The 18,924-nt window shown below is 49.4% G+C and overlaps 2 protein-coding genes across 4 annotated transcripts in view; one reads left to right on the top strand and one right to left on the bottom strand.

Annotated features, from left to right (window-relative positions):
• The window catches only part of USP47 (ubiquitin specific peptidase 47), a 120,103-nt gene extending 114,225 nt beyond the window's left edge, over nt 1-5,878 (top strand). For all 3 annotated transcript variants that reach the window (XM_058545988.1, XM_058545989.1, XM_058545990.1), the window contains 3 exons: nt 1,153-1,200; nt 1,292-1,422; nt 2,281-5,878. In XM_058545988.1, the coding sequence (XP_058401971.1) occupies nt 1,153-1,200; nt 1,292-1,422; nt 2,281-2,455 (354 nt within the window). In that variant the 3' untranslated portion in view covers nt 2,456-5,878. The remainder of the gene's footprint in view (nt 1-1,152; nt 1,201-1,291; nt 1,423-2,280) is intronic.
• Nucleotides 5,879-10,274: 4,396 nt separating this feature from the next.
• Nucleotides 10,275-18,924, bottom strand: part of DKK3 (dickkopf WNT signaling pathway inhibitor 3) — a 41,919-nt gene continuing 33,269 nt past the window's right edge. Inside the window, exons 5-8 of the mRNA XM_058545991.1 lie at nt 15,297-15,389; nt 13,959-14,103; nt 12,784-12,940; nt 10,275-11,778 (exon numbers count right to left, since the gene is read on the bottom strand). Coding sequence (XP_058401974.1) covers nt 11,559-11,778; nt 12,784-12,940; nt 13,959-14,103; nt 15,297-15,389 — 615 coding nt within the window. The 3' untranslated portion in view covers nt 10,275-11,558. The remainder of the gene's footprint in view (nt 11,779-12,783; nt 12,941-13,958; nt 14,104-15,296; nt 15,390-18,924) is intronic.

Genomic DNA, 18,924 nt, shown 5'->3' on the forward strand with positions numbered 1-18,924 from the left:
GCAAAAAGAGGAGGATTAGCATGGATGTTAGCTCAGGGCTGATCTTCTTCACAAAAACAAACAAACAAACAAAAAAAAGAAGCAAGAAAAAGATGAACAATCTCATTTTAAAATAGGCAAAGAACATGAATAGACAAATCATAGAACAAGAAATACAAGTTAAAACAGTAATAACGTTTTTCACCTCTTAAATTGGTGAAGATTTAGAAGATCAAGAAATACCTAGAATTGGGGCCAGCCCAGTAGCACAGCAGTTAAGTGTGTGAGTACCACTTTGGTGGCCTGTGGTTTGCCGGTTCAGATCCCAGGCATGGACCTACTCACCACTCATCAAGCCATGCTGAGGCGGCATCCCACATAGAAGAGCTACAACTCTACAACTATGATACACAACCATGTACTGGGGCTTTGGGGAGAAAAAAAGAAAAAAACAAAATAGGGAGATTGGCAACAGATGTTAGCACAGGGGCAATCTTCCTCAAAAAAAAAACAAAAGATGAGGATTGACAATGGGTGTTAGCTCAGAGCCAGTCTTCCTCACACACACACACACAAAATACCTAGAATCATTAAATTTTGGGGAAAACAGACAATATCACACACCTGTGATAAGTGGTTAAATTGATATGATTTTTTTCAGAGTTCAGTTTGGCATTGTTTATCAACATTTCAGATATGCAATTCCACATCTAAGAATTCAGTCTGAAGAAATATTTGCAGAAATATGCAAAGATATTCATAAAGGTATACAGTATAGCATTGTAACTGGAAAAATTAAAAACAGGCTCAGTGTCCATCAGCAGGAAATAAAAGGGTGTACTGTTCAGCTATTGAGGAGAATGAGTTACTCTGTATCCTGTTATGTGTGGGCTGTATACAATTGTTGTATAGAGATAGTTCATAAATAGAATTTTGTGTATTTTAGAAATGTGTGTATGTAGTTTATATATGCTTAGGAAAAGGTCTGGAAGGAATATACAAAATTGATATTTATGGGACATGGCATTCTGCTTTTGTTTCTAATTTTTTATATCAAATATATAACTTCTTTGGAAAAAAAGCTATTTCTATGTTTCTGGGATAAAAGGAATATAATTTTTCTAAGCAAATTTATTTTTGAAATGAACTCATATAAAATGTTTCCTTTTACAGCTTTCTGAAATCAGTGGAATTCCTTTGGAAGATATTGAGTTTGTCAAGGTAAAGCTCTGAGAATGTTTGCATCTGGGTCCTAGTGCTCAATAAACATGGCTAATGGCATGATTTATTCATTCACTCTTTTTTTCCTTAGGGTAGAGGAACTTTTCCCTGTGATATTTCTGTCCTTGATATTCATCAGGATTTGGACTGGAATCCTAAAGTTTCTACCCTGAATGTCTGGCCTCTTTATATCTGTGATGATGGTGCAGTCATATTCTACAGGTAACATTCACAGTGTTTTTGTTATTTCTGCTGATATAAAACATTTTTGTTATGCATAAATGTCTTGTTTTCCATAAATACCTTTATACTGTTGTTATGATATAGAGCAGCTCTGACTAGTAGCAATACAAGAGCCACACATTACATTTTGAAATTTTCTAGTAGTCACATTTTAAAAAGTAAAAAGAAACAGGTGAAATTAATTTTAATAAAATATTTTAACCCAATTTATCCAAAATGTTAACATTACAACATGTGATCAGTATAAAAAATCGTTTATAAGATATTTTATATTCTTGTTCTGGTAGCAAGTCTTAGAAATATTGTCTGTCTGTTACACTTCCAGCACGTCTCAATTTGGATCAGGCACATCTCAAGTGTTTAGTAGGCACCTGTGGCTAGTGGCTACTGTATTGGACAACACAGATCCAGAGGAAAAAGAATATTCTTTGGAGCCTGGCAGACAAAGGGGTCAGATTTAGCTTTGTTATTTACCTAGCTCCTCATCTGTAAAATGGCGACAGTGATGTCAACCTGCCAGGATTTTATGAGAATTAGTGCTATTGCATTTAAAATACTGGCATGGTGCCTGTTACATATAGATGGTCAATAAATGACAGCTATCCTTATACTAATGATAACATGGAAATTATTCCATGCCATTTTCAGAAGTGAGTGCTATGTTAATATAATAAACACATTAGAAATCTAGGACATCTTGGTATATGGGATTATTTAACTTCACTGGTGACAATCAGATTTCATTTTCTCACCGAGGAGCATTATAGCACTGAAGCATAAATGAATAGAGGCAGATGGCTATACTGGTCTAATATGTCATTAATGTCTTAAATGTAGGGATAAAACAGAAGAATTAATGGAGTTGACAGATGAGCAAAGAAATGAACTGATGAAAAAAGAAAGCAGTCGACTGCAGAAGACAGGACATCGCGTAACGTACTCACCTCGGAAAGAGAAAGCACTCAAAATATATCTGGATGGAGCACCAAATAAAGATCTGGCTCAAGACTGACTGCTAGTGGAGCATTTTCCCTGAGGGATTTTGGTTTTAATTAGACGGTTCACTGCTACTGTGTAGTGCCATGACGGCCGGACGTGGTTGGGGTAACCCAGTGACACCAGCACTGATTGGACTGCCCTTCACCAATCAGAAGAGCTCAGTGCCCGATGGGCCACTGTTGTAACTTGGAATCATGTTGTGCACTATAGTCAAATGTACTGTAAAGTGAAAAGGGATGTGCAAAAAAATAAAAACAAAAAACAAAAAGCAAAACCTGCTACTAGAAAAGGGGGAAGGGGAATGAGTAAACTTCTTTTATTGAGGACAAATGTGCACATAGCCGCTAGTCAAACTAGCCTCAAACAGGATGCTCATAGCTTAATAATAAAAGCTGTGCAAAGGCCATGAATGAATGAATTTTCTGTTTATTTCACTGATACACACATTACCTCATTGACAATTTGGAAGTAAATGCAACGTGTGTTGACTCTGGAAAGCAGCAAAATAGGAGCTGAAGAAAGAGTTCTTAGAACCAGCCGTAACCCAGTAAAGAATTGTGAAGTTGTGTTTTGTTTCATTTTTTGTGAAGTATTAAGAACATTCTGGAACATCAAAACGTTTCCCTTAGAAGGCACCCAGCAGGTGGTAGCTCACATTGCTGCAATATTGTAATTATAACTGATTGTACTTAAGTTATGGATGTGGAGAATACATTTCACTCGTTCATTCAGCATGTAAATAAAATTGATCCTATTGAGTTATCATAATTGCAGTTTAGCTATTTCCCATGGCTGTTCTTTTCACATATCATTCATGATCGACACTTGTGTCCATTGAGAAGTAGAGCAGTCTATTTAAATGTAATCCTCAGTGAGGCTCCTCAGTGCTGGGTCCCATACGATTGTATTTGCCCTTGTTAATGAGGTGGTTCTGTTCAGCAGCTTCAATTTTTTTTTCTTTTTGTACATTTATTTTTGAAGATTTACTTCGTTTGAATCTTCTAGACCCCTTTAAGTCCCACTTTAATTTTTGGAGTTGATTTGTAGTTACACGTAGTTTAACTTGGGGAAAACGTTTTCACATCGTGTTGAATAAACTTGGTGGTAAGTCAGGTCATGGCACAGGCTGATGCAGTCAACATGATTTCATTGCAAAGTCGATCAGAATCGGCAAGTTTTTGCTTTGCTAAATACAACTATTCAGTGAACACAATTCTACATAAATTTTGAAAATGCCATCTAATTTATAAAAATCAATAAAAAGGTTTTGGTAAAACTTTTTCATGCCAGATGCTGTTTACAACAATGAACATGCCAATAAAACATTTGTTCATTCTGTTGTGTTATTTTAGTCATTAAACTTTTGTGGATGAAGTATCTGGGTTAAGAATAGATTTGTTTTCTTTAAATATAACAGTTTGTAATGTGTATTAAATAATTATTTCTATGATAAAGTATGTTTACAGTAAAGTTCTCATAAGAGAGATGAAGAGATGTTAATATTTAACTTTGGAGGATCCTGTCAATATTTCACAATCAGATTTTTACCCTTTTTTCCTTTTAAGAAAGATAATTAGAAAATAGTATTAGCAGATGTTGGCTCTGCAATTTGAATATAATGATTGAGAATTCCATAATATCTTAAAAGTCTCTTGGAATCCATAAGGAAAAAATCTTTTCTAAGGTATTTTTCTGGCTAATTTTTATTCCATGTAAACTCTAGCATTCTGCTGAATTTGAAGTGCTGTTCTGAGTTTGCAGTAGTGGAATTGGTGGTGGTCTCAGAGGGAAACTTGAAGCATTTGCGGTGAATTGTCTTTTGGGTCACTTGGATTTTCTGATGTAACATGACAGCTCTCTGGTTCTATACAGGCCTGCTTACTTGGACTATAGGGTTAATAAATCGGGTTTCTGCTTTCAAGGACTGACTGTGTGGAGCAGAGGAGGCCGATTTCTAAACAAAATGGGCTTGGTTTGGTGTTCCTATAAGAGTAAATGGTAAAATTCTTTTCACACCTGCTCCTCTTTCTGTGCCTTCTGCCCTGTTTTTTGTTTTGTGTTTGCTGCTTCTAATTGCAGGCATATTACAAATACTGAGAGTAAAGAAAATATTTCATTATAGAAAACAAAAATTTAAAGCTTCTAGCTTTTCAGTGCCTGAAAGAGTGAAACACAGTGTTGCACTTTAATGATTTCAGTACAGGGCTGGTGAACGTCTCAAAGTGGATTCGTGGAGACGGGAGCAGTATCTGAAGTGAGGGAGGTCAATGCGTGCCAGCCTCTCAGATTCAGAGAACCAGGGGAGCGCCTAGCCGGAAGGCAGAGCACGAACATGTGGATCAAGCGCCCCACGCCCAGAGGCAGTGGAGCCCGGGGATCACTCATCTGCTGAATCTCCTGAGGCTGACGCAGGCCACATGCAATAAACTGCGACCCTGCTCCCCACAGGTCACGCCCAGGTTTGGAAGAGCTTTGACCGTGTGGCAGATGGGTTTGTGTCAGTCAGGCACGCCCTGTGAAAACCAAGTACAGGTTTCCTCCGCTGTCCGAAAGTTCGCTTTACACCACTTCGCTTTTACAAAAGACCTACGTTAGGACCTGTTTTCACTAACCAAAAGAAATCCAGAGGATTTTTGCTTTTAAAAGTGAAAATAGCGTTCAGCATTTGTTTCGCAGCGAGCCGTGATAGAGGCAGGCAGCGCGCACCCAGTGGCGCCGCCAAGCTCCTTCCCCGGGAACTACACTTAGCGTCTCCGCCTCGAGCCCCCGTAGCTTTGACTGTGTGAGCATCTGTGCTTTATCTGGATTTATTTTGTAGGTTATTTTCTGGATCTGGGGATGCTCGAAAAACTTTCACATATAAATTAATGGTAATGGCTGCTTCGCTTTATGCCATTGCGGCTTACGAAAGGTTTCATAGGAACGCTCTACTTTCGGATAGCGGGAGAAACCTGTACCTACAGATCTGGGCAAGTGCTGAAGGCGAGGGGTGCATTCTAGCCAAAGAAGCAAAAGCTATGGTTTCGGGACCACGCCGTGTTTAGCTGGTCTGTACAGAAGTTTGCTAGTTGAGGGTCCTCAAACTAAGGAAGTGTAAGTAAGGGATAGTAGTCATGCTAAGATAAAAACACTGAGTGAAGGAGCCCTACGCTAGTGTTTGGCGATCTCTTTTGTAATGAAATGGAAAGGACTTTAAAATTTTGAGAAAATGGGGGTAGACCGAGGCCACAGCTAGAAGATAGTCAAGCAGCTACTGGATGCCAGGCTGCACTGAACGGTATTGTGGCACATTTCTAGGAGGGAGAGGAGAGCCACAGACTTACAACGTGGTCTAAGCTAAACGAGGGCCCAGCGTCAGAGCCTTGCAGCGTTGTTACTAAATCTGGAAGTGACCTGTGAATGTATGGAATACAATAAAATCTTTTATTCTGGCTCACTCGCTAGTATTTCCTTTTCAATTGGCTACTGTGGTTCTCCCTCTGAATTTTGTCCCTTTGTTCAGCGTGAAGACCCTAAGCAACTCTTTTGCACTTGTGACTTGCAAATTGTAGTCTAGAGTATATGGAATAGAAGATAATCTGAATTAGCAAGTTTTCTGTTTGCTAAATAAAACTATTCCATCTAAATAATTCTGTGTAATTTTTGAAGAACAATATTTTGGTCACTAGCAGTCAAAAGCATTATAAGGCCATAAATCCTTAAATGCAAAATTGTATGTATGTACAGTTTTCTAGGGGGCTAGTAATGTTTTTTATCAGGTTTGCAAAGGGAGTTCATGGCCCGAATAAAGCTTGTAGCCACCTAGGCTTCGTGTACATGTAATCAAGATGCTCCTTGTGTGTTGTCCAAGGGGAGGGGTGGGGGGGGTACTGTGATCATCTGGTTAGATAGAGTGTGAATTTTCCAAACTTGGCTTTCAGAAACAAGAATACTTGACAAAATCAAGAGTGCATTAAAGCTTGTGTGACTGTTTAGAAAAGAATGCAGCAATCACTAGGGGCCAAGCTAGGAGGGCTAAAAGCATTGGAGAGGAATGCTCCACCCCTTCCCCGTCACCAGGTAATGGTACAGATGAGCAGGTCTTCCGATTGGGCAGAGCCTGAGAATTCCCCAGGCCAGGAGTTATTAGTGGACCCTATGACCTTGCCTGAAAGGTGGGAACCACGCTCCCCCTCTGCTTTCTTGGCTCCCAACCTGCCCCTTCCCCCAGTACAGTGGGCACACTTAGTTTTCAGCCTCTTAGAATGCTTAAGTAACCTGTTTAATGAAGGAGTATCAACTTGTTGAGATACAAATACACAGTGGTTCTATTTTTCCAGTAAGTGTCCCAACCATGTTCTGTTGAATGCAGTTCCCCACTGGAAGTGGACTCTTATCAAACTCTAAGTGCAATCCTATAACTTTTAAGACACTTTGCGTTATTAAAACAATTGGATCTTGTTCAAGTTTCAGACATTTGATTCAAAGGTCCCCCCACCCCCAGTGCCCACTAGCTGTGCTGCTCTCAGCTTGGGAGGGTGAGGGGAGGTGTGCTCAGTGCTCTCACTCCCCCCCCCTTCCTGCACTAGCTCTGTGGACAGTGGCAGAGGTGAGGAGGAGGGGAAGACATCCCATATATGCACAGCCTCCTGAGGGTCATGATGAGCTTACTGTCCCCTTTCGTCTGGTCACTGTTAACCCTTGTAACTGGAAGGCAGATGCCCTGCAGGTCCCACCAGCCAAGGACTCAACTCCAAGCAGATGTGTCAATAGCTCCCATACAAATTTTATGAGCGTTTCTCTGAAAGATCCCCACATACAGGTTTTAGCCGAAGGAATAAGTCTAATTTCCCCTCCCTCGCGGGAGGTCGGGGAGGGGCATAACCTGTTTTCCAAACACTGCAATCTCCCAAAAAGGGACTTTTCCCCTCCTCTCTAGTCTGCTGCTGAAACGGCACCTCTCAGCAAGGCCAGCGCCAAGGTGCCCAGCTCCACAGCTGCTAGCCTCTGAACTTACTTAGAAACCCAGTCGAGCTATCAAAAGTCATCTCCAAGTATCTAGTCGCGTGTCTTGACTCTCTGGAGGGGATAGCAGACTAGGAATACTGAGGGCCCCTTTTCTCGATCCCCCCTTTCCCCACACCACAGCAGGCCGCTGCTTCTCTCTTCAACTCTCACCCTTCCGCCTGCTTCCCCGACTGTATGTCGAAGTCCCAGAGAACCGGGCTAGTGAGGCTGGAAAAGCCAGAGTCCTGGGAGGGAAGAGAGGGAGGAGGAACTGAACAGGAAGAGGGGAAGCTGGGAACAGTCAGCAGCGACCTTTCTTGCCCGGTCACACGCCTCTTCCAGTTCAGTCCGAGGCCGTGTGGCGGACAGGCCGACCCCTCCTCTGTGCGGAAGGTGGGGGACAGACTCAGAGCCGCAGCACACGCCCCAGCTGTTCACTTTCCAATCTTGCTTCTCCAGAGCTCTACACTGGGGGTGGGAAAGCCGGTGGGCTGGGATTGATAAAACTGTACCTTGTTCCCCTTTTGGCTACTGTTGGTCATGCAAGCATCTCCTGTATCAGGAATGCCATGGGCTTCAAATAACAGAAAGACTAACAGCAACTTTATCTATGATAATATTGGTCGTCTACTTAAAAAGGAGTCCAGACATGATTGACAGCAGCACAGCTTTCCTCTTCAAGGTCATCAAGGACTCAGAGTCTTATCCTTCCGTGGTAGGTGGAATAATGGCCCCTGAAAGATGTCTGCATCCTAAACCCCGGACCCTGTGAATATTTACGGTAAATGGCAAAAAGGGACTGCACCCGTGAGTAAGGCTAAGGACTTTGATATGGGAAGATTATTCTGGATTATCTAGGTGAGCCCAATCTAATCCCATGAGTCCTTAAAAGTGGAAAACCTTTCCCAGCGGCAGAGAACCAGAGAGAGAACACACGGAGGGCCAAAGCTGTTACTGCCCGCGTTGAAGATGAGGGGGCCAGGAGCCAAGGAATGAGAGCGCCCTCTAGAGGCTAAAAAGGGCAGGGAACTGGCTTGGTTCCCCAGAGCCTCCAGAGAACAATGCAGCCCTGCTGATGCGCGCCTTGATCTTGATCACGTGGCCACGAGATGGCTGCCGCAGGGCCAAACGGCACATCTTAAGCTTCTGTGCTCTAAGGCAGGCAACCAGGAAAGGGGCAGAGGGCAGGGCCTTCGTCCTGTATGCCTCTTTCGTTTTGTGACTTGGAGAAAATCCTTTCCAGAAACTCTCCGGCAGCCTTCCCCTTACGTTTCCTGGGCCAGAACTGGGCCACGTGGCCATCCCTAGATGCAAGGGGGGGGCTGGCTTTTCCAGGCTCTGGTGGTGGGAGAAGGGCAAGGAAAGAGGGCTGGGACTAGCGGTTGGGGAGCTGAAACGCCAGCGTCTACCATGGCTTCCACGGCAGGAACTCTGCATCCCGGAGAAAGGGCAGGAAGATTCAAGTACCAGACTCCATGTAACCCTTACCACAGTTCATTAGAATACACACCGGCTACTCTACATGTGGATTTCAGCCAAGGATTTTGCACAGCCTCTCTTGTTCCTACATTTTTGTGGCTATGGGAAGAAAGTGGAGCAAGATGATATACCTGCATGTAAACTCCAGGAGGGGGGGACCTAGTTTTATCTCTGAATCACTGTCTCTCTGGCACCTAATATAGGGCCTGGCATACAGTAGGTGCTCAATAGATTTTCTGAATGAAATAATTTTCAGCATCTTCTCCAAACGCTCAGATTTACCTTGCCTTCCAGCCACTGTGAATTACTTGCAGTTTCCCCTACATACCATCCCTCCTTCTTGCCTCCCTCGCTCTGCTGGTGGCCCAGAATGCCCTTTCCTGTTCCTTCTGGCTGGATATACTCCTGGCATCTTCAAGGATGCCAGGGGGAGCCAGCTCTCCCAAGCCAAGTGCCCCTTTGAGGCTCCCATAACACTCTGTTCGCATGTCGGGTTGACTGCTTCTGTTTTGTCTGTGCTGGGTTTGGTGCATCTCCTTCATCAGGCTGTGATGCTTTCAGGGTAGGGACCCTATCTGGATGACCTTGGCACCCCCAGACCATATCACAGCCTCTGGTTCTGAGCAGGCTCTCACTAAGTATCTGCCGAGTAATAATAAGGATGCAGAGTGGTCCTGATGACTTTTGACATCATTGACTAGAGAACAGCTCTCTATATGGTCTTAAAATTCTGTGTCTCCTGGGCATACTGTACTAGATACTGTTTTTGTTTGACTTCCAACTCTATCACTTTACATTTTTGAGCATCCATTTCTTCATCTGTTAAATGAAGCAAATACTCATGGAGTCAAGGAAGATTACATGAGTTAATATAGGTAGCCTGCCTGATCTGGGCCCTGCCACCCAGCTGACCTTAATACAAAGTAGCTTTATTCTCACAGTCCCTGAAGCTCTTACTGTGCCATGGCCCAGAAATGCACTAATTAGAGAGGGCACCCAAGAAAAGGGCAGATACACGCATTTACTCTTTCAGGAGACAGTGATGCGTTGACACTCTTAAGGCTAATTCTGTCCAAAAAGGGTTAACCCTTCTAAGTATTTTGATGCTAAAACAGGTGTGCTTCAGTCGTCTGGAAAATTTACTTATATGAAAGAGACTTTTTTTTTTTTTTTGACAATGCAGGTCATTTCTATTTTATTTTCTCTGGCTGAAAGTGTTTTACATTTATTCAAAGTCAAAAGGAAATAATAAGTCCAAGAACTACAAAAGAGTAGTTTAAGTAAGTGATTTATGCTTGATTTCTAAATGCAACATATGTGTTTATACATAATTTAAAACCCAAAGAAAGCATGCTTATACAATCGTGTGCAACTTTAAAATTTAATAACTCTGGATGAATACATGATGGAAACGGTCCATGGCACCTGAAAATCTCATTTGTGGGACAGCATGCAGTCAGGGCTCTGTTTAGATGTTACAGCCGTATTTCATGGAGGCTTGCTTGTTTGATTTCCTCCGTGTGGATGATAATGGTCTTCAGCTGCTGGTAAGCAATTTTGCAAATTTCATTTACAATCCTGGCCTGACAATTACCTAAGTACCGTTTCTGGCAAGTTATATATTATGTTCCATCATGCACCTTTAAAGTTAGTAATGTAACTAACTGCCATAGGGAACAGTGTCAGTACCATTGTCTCCACTAGAATGGTGGCCGCCCCCACACTGGGGAGAACGCTATTTCTAACAGAAGAAGTTTAATCTTATAGGGATGTGCGAACTAGTTTGACGGTAATTCCAAATGTGCCTCAAACAAAGAAAAATCTCATCCTTCCTCCTTTTAGGGGGTACTTTTGGTGGCACTGAGGCTGGTGGGGAGCTTTGGGCTTGGTGTCACACCTGGGTGATAATCCTGCTCTGGTCTTCATTAGCTGTGTAACTTGGGCAAACAACTTGACATCCCTGAGCCTCCGAGATCCTGACAGATGGGGAGAGCAATGCGCCCTTCACCGGGCTGTGGTGAGAGCATGACTTGATCATGGACATAAAACTGCTGCCCCAGCGCAGAGGTAGGAGCGGAGTAACACTGCTGAGGGGACGAATGCATGGAACACAGAGTGAGCAGAACGTGTCACCTGCAGCAGCTGAAGGCACAGCTTGCCTAGGCGGTGGGAAGGACTGCATGAAAAATTCACTTGTTGCATTTTCGCCAGGCTTATGTTTGCAAAGCAGAGCACTCTTCTCCACAAGTATAAGAATCAGCATTTCCCCAAAACCCATCACGGGGAAATTCTGCATCCTTTTCCATCCCCTGTCCTCCAGCAATTCTCGAGGTGCTGTAGACCAAAATGCAGTGTGCCATCCGCCAACCAGCAGAGGCAAAGTGGCCAATAATCTGGACCAGTGTAGCAGCTCTGTTCTGCCTTCAGCCTCCCCACCCCATCTCTCCCCAGGCAGCAGAACTGCGGTGCGTGCTGTGCAGTCTGAGGGAGCTGGACGAGTGTGCAGGATCTCATTCTGTTTCTAGCCAGAGGGACAGTGCATTTGGAAGAGGCCATGGAAGAAAGCCTGGTGAGCCCACACCCAAAGGACACGGCTGGGGAAATAAATTAGCTACTTCTATTGCACGTCTACCCGCAGAACAGGCCTGGATCTAAATCTCTTCTCCCTCCAGCAGCTCAGAGGCGGCCCTGGGCTCTCCGAGAGCCATTTCCACCGACAGGCTCCTCTCCAGGTTCTCCAGCTCCCGGCGCACCTCCTCAATGAAGCCGCCGTCTTCGTATGCGCCAGGGGCCTCCCTGGGCACCAGGCTCTCCCCGTCTCCGTCGCGGCTCCCGACGAAGGTCGGCTGGCACACGTACACCAGGCTGTGGCTGGGGAGAGATGGGGGCTGTGGCTCAGCCGAGGGCCATGTCCCCGCCACGGGGGCAAAGCCAGGCTCTCAACATCGGGGAGCCTGGGCGTGAGGCCCAGGCCTGGAACAGAGGCAGCGCCCTTTGTCTGCGGGTCTCCGGGTCTCACTTTCACGACGCCTCCTCTGACATCTCTTCAAAGGAGTCTTAACTTCCTGTCAACACCTTACCTTAAAGAAGACTGCTGAGGGAGGGTCCCTTTAGGAGAAGGGACTCCAGGGGCAGCTCCCCCACCTCTAGCTGCAGGTCTGTCTTCCTGTGACTGCCTCGCCAGGGCTCAGCATCCCAGAGGAGTCGGGGTCTGAGAGTTTGCAGCACTGCGGTGCCCCTCTCAGCCCCCTGCCCATCTGGGGGCAGGAAGGAGCAGCCCCTGACTGCTGCGCCTGTGGGAGCCCTGGGCCTCGTGGGGCAGGGAGGGGGAGTTCTGTCTGCCCAGCCATCCTGGATTCTCCTGGGAGAGAAGGTTGAGTAGCAGCTGCCGAGAGGTCCAGTAAGATGTGCACTGAGAAACAGGCCACGGCACAGGCCTGATGCTTCACACTCTCTCGGCAGCCCCTGCCCGGTCGGCAGGGCCCTCCACCTTGGCGGCCCCCTCTCCTGGTTTCCCTCCTCCTCTCTGACAGCTCCTTCTCAGCCTGTCCTTCACTGTGATGGGCCTGGGCTCCCTCCTCAGCCCTCAGCTCTCCTCCCTCCACACCCTCTCCCCGGGTCATCCACTCACAAGGCTTCAGCCACCACCCAGAGGAGCGCCAACTCTGTACCCCCTGGCCACACCTTCCCCTGAGCCCTGGTCCTATAGACCTGACTGCTGTCGGACCCCTCCCTCCATCTGGAAGACCCAAGGACACCTCAAATTAAACCTACCCTAACCTGAATCCACATCTCCCCTGCTCCTGCTCCTGCCTCCCCACTGGGTGGCATCTCATCCGCTCTTGCCCCTGACAGGGAGGGCAGGTGAGGCCTCACCTGTGGGGCTGGCACAGGAGGCCACTGGCACATGGGCATCGGTCCAAAGCTCCATCGGGCTCCAGCTCCCAGGTGATGAGGTCCAGGAGCCGGCTGGCAGGGTCGTGGCAGAGCTCACCCTCCACAGGCAGGGGTGTGCACACAGGGAACAACAGACCTAGAACCAGAAGAGAGTCACCTCTGTGCACCCAGCACCAGGCAGGCAGGCACCAGGAGAGGGAGCAGAGAAATGGGGTACAGCCTCCCACCTTCCACCCTGAACCCCAAAGTGGACATTAGGATTGAAGAGGTGGAATGAGAGAAAACCAGAAGGCCAGCGTGGGCTCAGGAGGCAACAAGCTGGGAGGGCTGGAGCAGTTAGGGAGGACTGCCTGGAAGAGGTGGGCTTGTGCTGGGTTTTAAGGCCCAAAGTCTGGAGAAATGAAGAGTGGAAGAAAGGCGTTCAAGGTTGGGGCACAGAACCAACCAAGGCCTGGGGTTGGGCTCGGTGGGAAAAGTTGGGGCAGTGAGAGCCCCAAAGGAGCCGAAGAGTGACGGAGAGAAAAGGCCAGGTGAGCCGAGGCCTTGGAAGGCGGACGGAGGAGTCCAACTGAAGTGACAGAGCAGGAGCGACTGCAGAGGTATCCAGAGGAGCGAGGCCCAGAAAGCCATCCTTGAGGACACTTGCTGGGGCAGCAGGTACCAGGTGGACCAGGGGCTGGGGGAGGAGGACCAGGGAGGGGGCTAAGGGAGAAGTTTTCAGAAACCCTTGTGGGAGAGGAGAGTGCCTGAGCGACCTCCCCTGGGAGGGGCAGTGAGAATGGAGGGTGGGAGTAGAAGGGGGCAATTCACATGGAGCAGGAGGGGGGCCAGGGAATGAGGTGGGGTGGGCTGGGGGAGGGGCTGCTCGAACCCCACCCATCTGGGGTGTTCCTCCTGTCCTGGCACATGCATGCTGAAGGAATTTAACTTTTCTAGGCATCAATAGGGAAAAAAAGAGATGTTCTTCCCCCTGAGGTGGGGCTGGCACTCAGGCGGAAGTTGTGGGGCTGGGACACACTGGGTGAGCATTTGGGAGCCTGCCTGGGAAGTAGGATTCTGAAAAGGTGCTGTTGGCACGGATGGGGCCCCAGGAAGCCCAGTCTGGGGGACCTTGGGGCAGGGCTTGCCCTGCACCCCGAGGGGAACCCACCCACCTCTCTGGAAGGCACAGCACAGCCCAGGCTGGCAGTCCCTCTGGTTGTCACAGATGGTCCCGTTGCCGCCTTTGGTGGTCGATTTGGTGCAGTGACCCCAGATGCACAGCTGGCCTCCACAGCACTCACTGTCCCGGGTGCAGGGCTGCAGAGAGGTGGGGAACACAACAGCCCGCTGGCTCGCCATCCCCCACCAGGAAAGCCTGAAGATACCCAGGTGGGCAAACCCACATCCTCCCATCGTACAGAGGGGGGAACTGAGGTCCTAGGGGGGCGAGGCTTGTAGAGGAAGTCAAGAGGGCGGAGGTGGGAGCTGGGCTGGTGAGAGGTGAGGGGTCAGAACACTGGAAAAATGGCCCCTGGGGGGAGTCATGTGTCTGAGTCTTCCTACGCAGCTTGAGATTTTGCAAAGGACAGTAGCGTGCCTTTGCGGTTCCCCCCCAGACTTGTGCCTTGCCTCCTTTTTATTAGGTCCTGAAGCTCAAGAAGGAAGGTGGCTTATGGCCCACAGGTGCAAGCGGCAGCGTGATTCTGATAAGCCGATTAAATGAAGGCCCAAGCCTGGGAAGGTCACGTGGATGGGGCGGGCACGTGGGCGCCGCGGGCCTGGAGTCACTCACAGGGAATGGCGACTGGACAGCAAAGTGGGTTCCCACGGCTGTGCTCAGTGATAGCACCGAGCGGGCAGCCAGGTGGGTGAACTGCGGCTGCCTAACCACGGACGGGGCCGGGCGGGGCAGGAAGAAGCCCTCCACTTTCCAAACTTGTCATCGCGCTGCATTATTGTCTTAAAAATGAAAAAGGACAAGAAGAGTCTGCGAGCCATATGGCTTTGTCGAAAACATGTGCTGGGTGGAGGGAGCGTCCCCGCTCCCCTGGCTTCCTGCCTTTCTGTGGAGCCTCCATCAGGGAGGAGCTCTGGCTTCTTCCGGGCCTCCCTCTCCAATTGGGCAGACTGGGAGAAAGATCTGGGCTGCAGGCCGGGAAGGCGTTGCTGGCTGTGTCTGCTGGGATGGGTCTTCCCCCAGGGGAGGGACAGGTGTGTGGCCTCCCCCTCTGTCATCCATGAAGCAGGCAATGGGGCCAGAGGGCACGGGGGGGGGGGGTGGCAGCAGGTCTGCAGATGGCTTCCTGGGTGACTTCCTGGTCACTCCAGGACTCAGCCCCACTGGGCATCATGGAGAGGCTCTTCCAAGCATGGACAGGATGGGGCCCCATAGGAGGCTTCTGGGAAGCCCAGGTGAGAACTGTGGGGCTGCTGGCCTTCTCCCTGGGTCCCCTTTTCTGGGCCCCCATGGCCCTGGTGCTGCAGCCCCAGAGGCCTCTGGGCACACTCACTATCTGCTGGTCCCGGCACGGCTGACAGGTGTACTCAAAGCTGGCAAACTGGCAGTACCTGCTGGGCCCGCAGTCCTCATCGATGATGCACTCCTGGGGGGGGAGGGGGCAGCTGCATCAGTGAAGGCAGGACTGCAAGCCCAGAGTGCCCAGGAGGGGCGAAGCCCCATTTTACCCCCAGTCTCAACCCACAGGCTCTGGGTTCACAGGAACAGTCTCCAGACTCCCTCACTCGCGAGCCCTGCCCGCTGATGCTCTTCAGCACCCACTCCCTCCAGGCTCTTGGGTGGGGGGAGCTCACCCACACAGCATGCCTGGGCTTCTGCCCTCAGGACGCCACACGCAATTCACACAATCGCCGTCTGTATGCAGCCCTCCCTCTCACACCCAGGGTGGGAGCACAGAGACTCGGGGCCATTCTTCAGTGCAGAGCAGATGGATGTTATAAAAAGAGCTAATGAGTTCCAGGCCCCGGGCGGCTGCAGAGGAGGGGCTGGGGCCCAGGCCCGGCAGGGCCCTGCTGCTGAAGGAGAGGGGCTGCAGAGGCTGCAGAGCCGGTCGCCGCAGGGAGCCCTCCTCAGGTCTGGGGTCCCGGGCTGCCAGGCAACGCAGCTGCCAGCTTCCAAACGGGAGGCAGGCGTGGCTGGCATTGGGCCCTCCAGCCCAGGTGCCTTCTCGTGGCTGCCAGCCCTGCTCGGCTGGAGACATGGGGGACAGAAAGAGGGAAGGCATCTGTGAGGCCCGGGGCCCAGAAGACGGAGGTCACGGGAGAGGCCACTGTGGCCCTGCCCGGGTCACCGGTCACTGCAGGAGTGGGGCTGCGTCAGGCTCGGGCCCAGGAACTGGCAGCTGCAGAGGGAAAGAAGGGTGGGGCCATGACAGGAACCCCCACCAAGGACCCTTTCCTGGTGCCAGTGCCCCACGGGTGGGCTTGACGCCCCTGATCTACCTCAGGCCTCCTCCCAGTAGGCGATGGCAGGGATTACTTTACTCATGCTGCCGATGGGGAAACAGAGGCTCAGAGAGGCCAGGGCTCCCCAAGATGGTACAGCTAGTTGGGGAAGGGGGACTCGGTCCACCAACACCCCTCGGGTTAAGGGGCTCAGGGCTCCAGATGCGGCCATCAGACAGTCGGATGAGAAAGACTCTCCCGAGGCAGGTATTCTGGGGACCCAGCAAGCTTTCCGGAAGGTTCTAGGAGGAGGGAGGGACCTGCCTCCCCCTCTGACCAGGGTATGCTCCATCCTGAAAGTGGGCGTGAAGCTGGACCCGGAAAGGCCTGGATGGGCAGGCCTCAGTGGCCAGGGCTGCTCCCCACTCCTGCTCTGTGAACTGAGGCAGCAGTGCAAATGGGTATGGACAAGGAGACTGTCAACGGGGCCTTCTAGGGACCCTGGGGGCCAAAGCATGTCACTAGGCCTGGGGGTCAGCAGGGAGGCCCTGGCCAGGCAGCCTGGGGAACAAAACTCTGTCACTGGGAAGTGGCTAGTGTCCCTGGTCCAGGTCTGGGTGACCCCTGGCCGACACTGCAGGCCTGAGAGGATGGGCATTTGTTCAGGGCAGCGGCAGCGTCAGCCTCTGCACAGCACTGCTGCAACCCCAGATGGGCACTGATGCCCAGCCTGGCACGCCTCAGAGCACGAGTCCTGCTCCGCTCACCAAGCAAGGCTCGCCAGGCCAGGAAGACCAGCAGTCCCACTGGACACCATCCTCCCACAGTCCCCTCTGCAGGATGACGGGGAAGAGGCCACCTTGGAGACGCACCACCATGCGCCAGGGCCTGCGTTCACCAGGGGCTCCAGAAAAGACAAGGGCTGACACCCAGAAAAATTGGAAAGGAATTTAAATCTTTACTGTAACTTCTTTAAAAATGTCAAAGGAGAGCACATTGCCTGACACCCTGAAAAATGACCTAAGCGCTTCCCTGTGTCTCCCCGGAGTCCCACTCATCTCAGCCCAGCAGCCCCTCCCGCAGCTCTGCCCACTGCTCCCATCACCCAGGCAAAGTGGGGCAGCTCAGCAAGCGGGGCCCTCCCTCTCAAAAGGAGGGGTCAGTGCCTGTCCTGTTCCCATCTCAGCAGCCCTAAAAGGTCAGCGTGCCACCATCACTGTTGTTACGGGTGACAAATCAGGCTCAGAGGGGTGGAAGCACTGCCCAAGTTAAGGGCTGAGCCGGGGGCCAGGCCCTCGGTCTGTTTGACCCCAGAGCCCCTAATGGCCTGAGAAGTCCACGGGGCTGTAAGCAAACCATAAGACGCGCCTTGTCTCGGCTGCCACGCCATCCCAGGCACACTCGACTCAGCCAGTTCAGCTGGAAGGAAGCATCCTGGCATTTCCTCCAAAGCAGAATAGCAAGAGACGGGGGCGGGAGGGAGGGCCCACAGGCATTGAGTGGCTTCTCGGAACCCGGCCGTATTCAACCCGGCCGTGTTCTGAGGCTCTGAGATGCACACGTGAATATGAGAAGGTCCTGGCGCTTGAGAACTTATAATTCCATCAAAAACAACCAAAAAAAGGCACCCAATAGAAAAGGAGACGAAGGACAGGAACAGACAGCTTATAATAACAGAAATTGTTTTGCCTCTTCATACAGAAAAATATGTTTGACCTCAGTAACAATCAAGAAAACGCAACTTAAAAGAGCAGGATAGCATGTTTACACTTAGAATGGAAACAATTCAAAAAGCTGATAACATCTGTGGTAGGCAGAATACTGGCCCCTCAAATGTCCACATCCTACTCCCTGCAATCTGTGGACATGTCATGTTACATGGCAGGGGGGAATTAAGGCCGCAGGTGGGATTAAGGTTGCTAATCAGCTGACCTGAGGGTAAGAGAGAATTCTGGATTATCCAGGTGTGGCCAGTGTAATTGTAAGGGGCTTTAAAAATGGAACAGGAGGGGCCCGCCCCATGGAGTAGTGGTTAAGCTCCGCACGTTCACCTTCGGTGGCCCAGGTTTGCAGGTTCGGATCCTGGGCGCAGACCTACACCACTCGTCAGCCACGCTGTGGCGGCAACCCACATACAAAAAATAGAGGAAGATTGGCACAGATGTTAGCTCACGGCTAATCTTCCTCGAACAAAAAAAAAAGAGGAGTATTAGCAACAGAGGTTAGCTCAGGGCTAATCTTCCTCAGCAAAAAAAAAAAAAAAAAACAAGAGGCAGAAGAAGAGTCAGTGTCAGAGTGATACCATGTGAGACAGAGTCCATTGGTCATGCAGGCCTCACTGGTTTTGAAGATGGAAGGGGACTAGAGGCCAAGGAAAGAACCTCTCCTAGAGCCTCCAGGAGGAGCACAGCCCTGCCCACACTTTGATTTCAGCCCAGTGAGACTTGTGTCTCATGTCGGACTTCTGACTGTAAGATGATAAATTGGTGTTGTTTTAAAATGACTAAATTTATGGTAAGTTGCTACAGCAGCAATAGAAAACTAATATAATATCCAATGTTGGTAGGGATTTGAGGAAATGGGCATTGCCAGATGTTTTGGGGGTAATGTTGAACTAGATGTTTTTTGTGGGCAATTCTTCAGCATCTATCAAAAATTTAAATGCAAATATCCTTTGACCCAGTAATTTCCCTTCCAGGTAACTATCCACAGAAACCCTTGTCCATATGTGCAAAT

Source organism: Diceros bicornis, chromosome 7 (genome assembly GCF_020826845.1).
Source record: "Diceros bicornis minor isolate mBicDic1 chromosome 7, mDicBic1.mat.cur, whole genome shotgun sequence".
NCBI classification, from domain to species: Eukaryota; Metazoa; Chordata; class Mammalia; order Perissodactyla; family Rhinocerotidae; genus Diceros; species Diceros bicornis.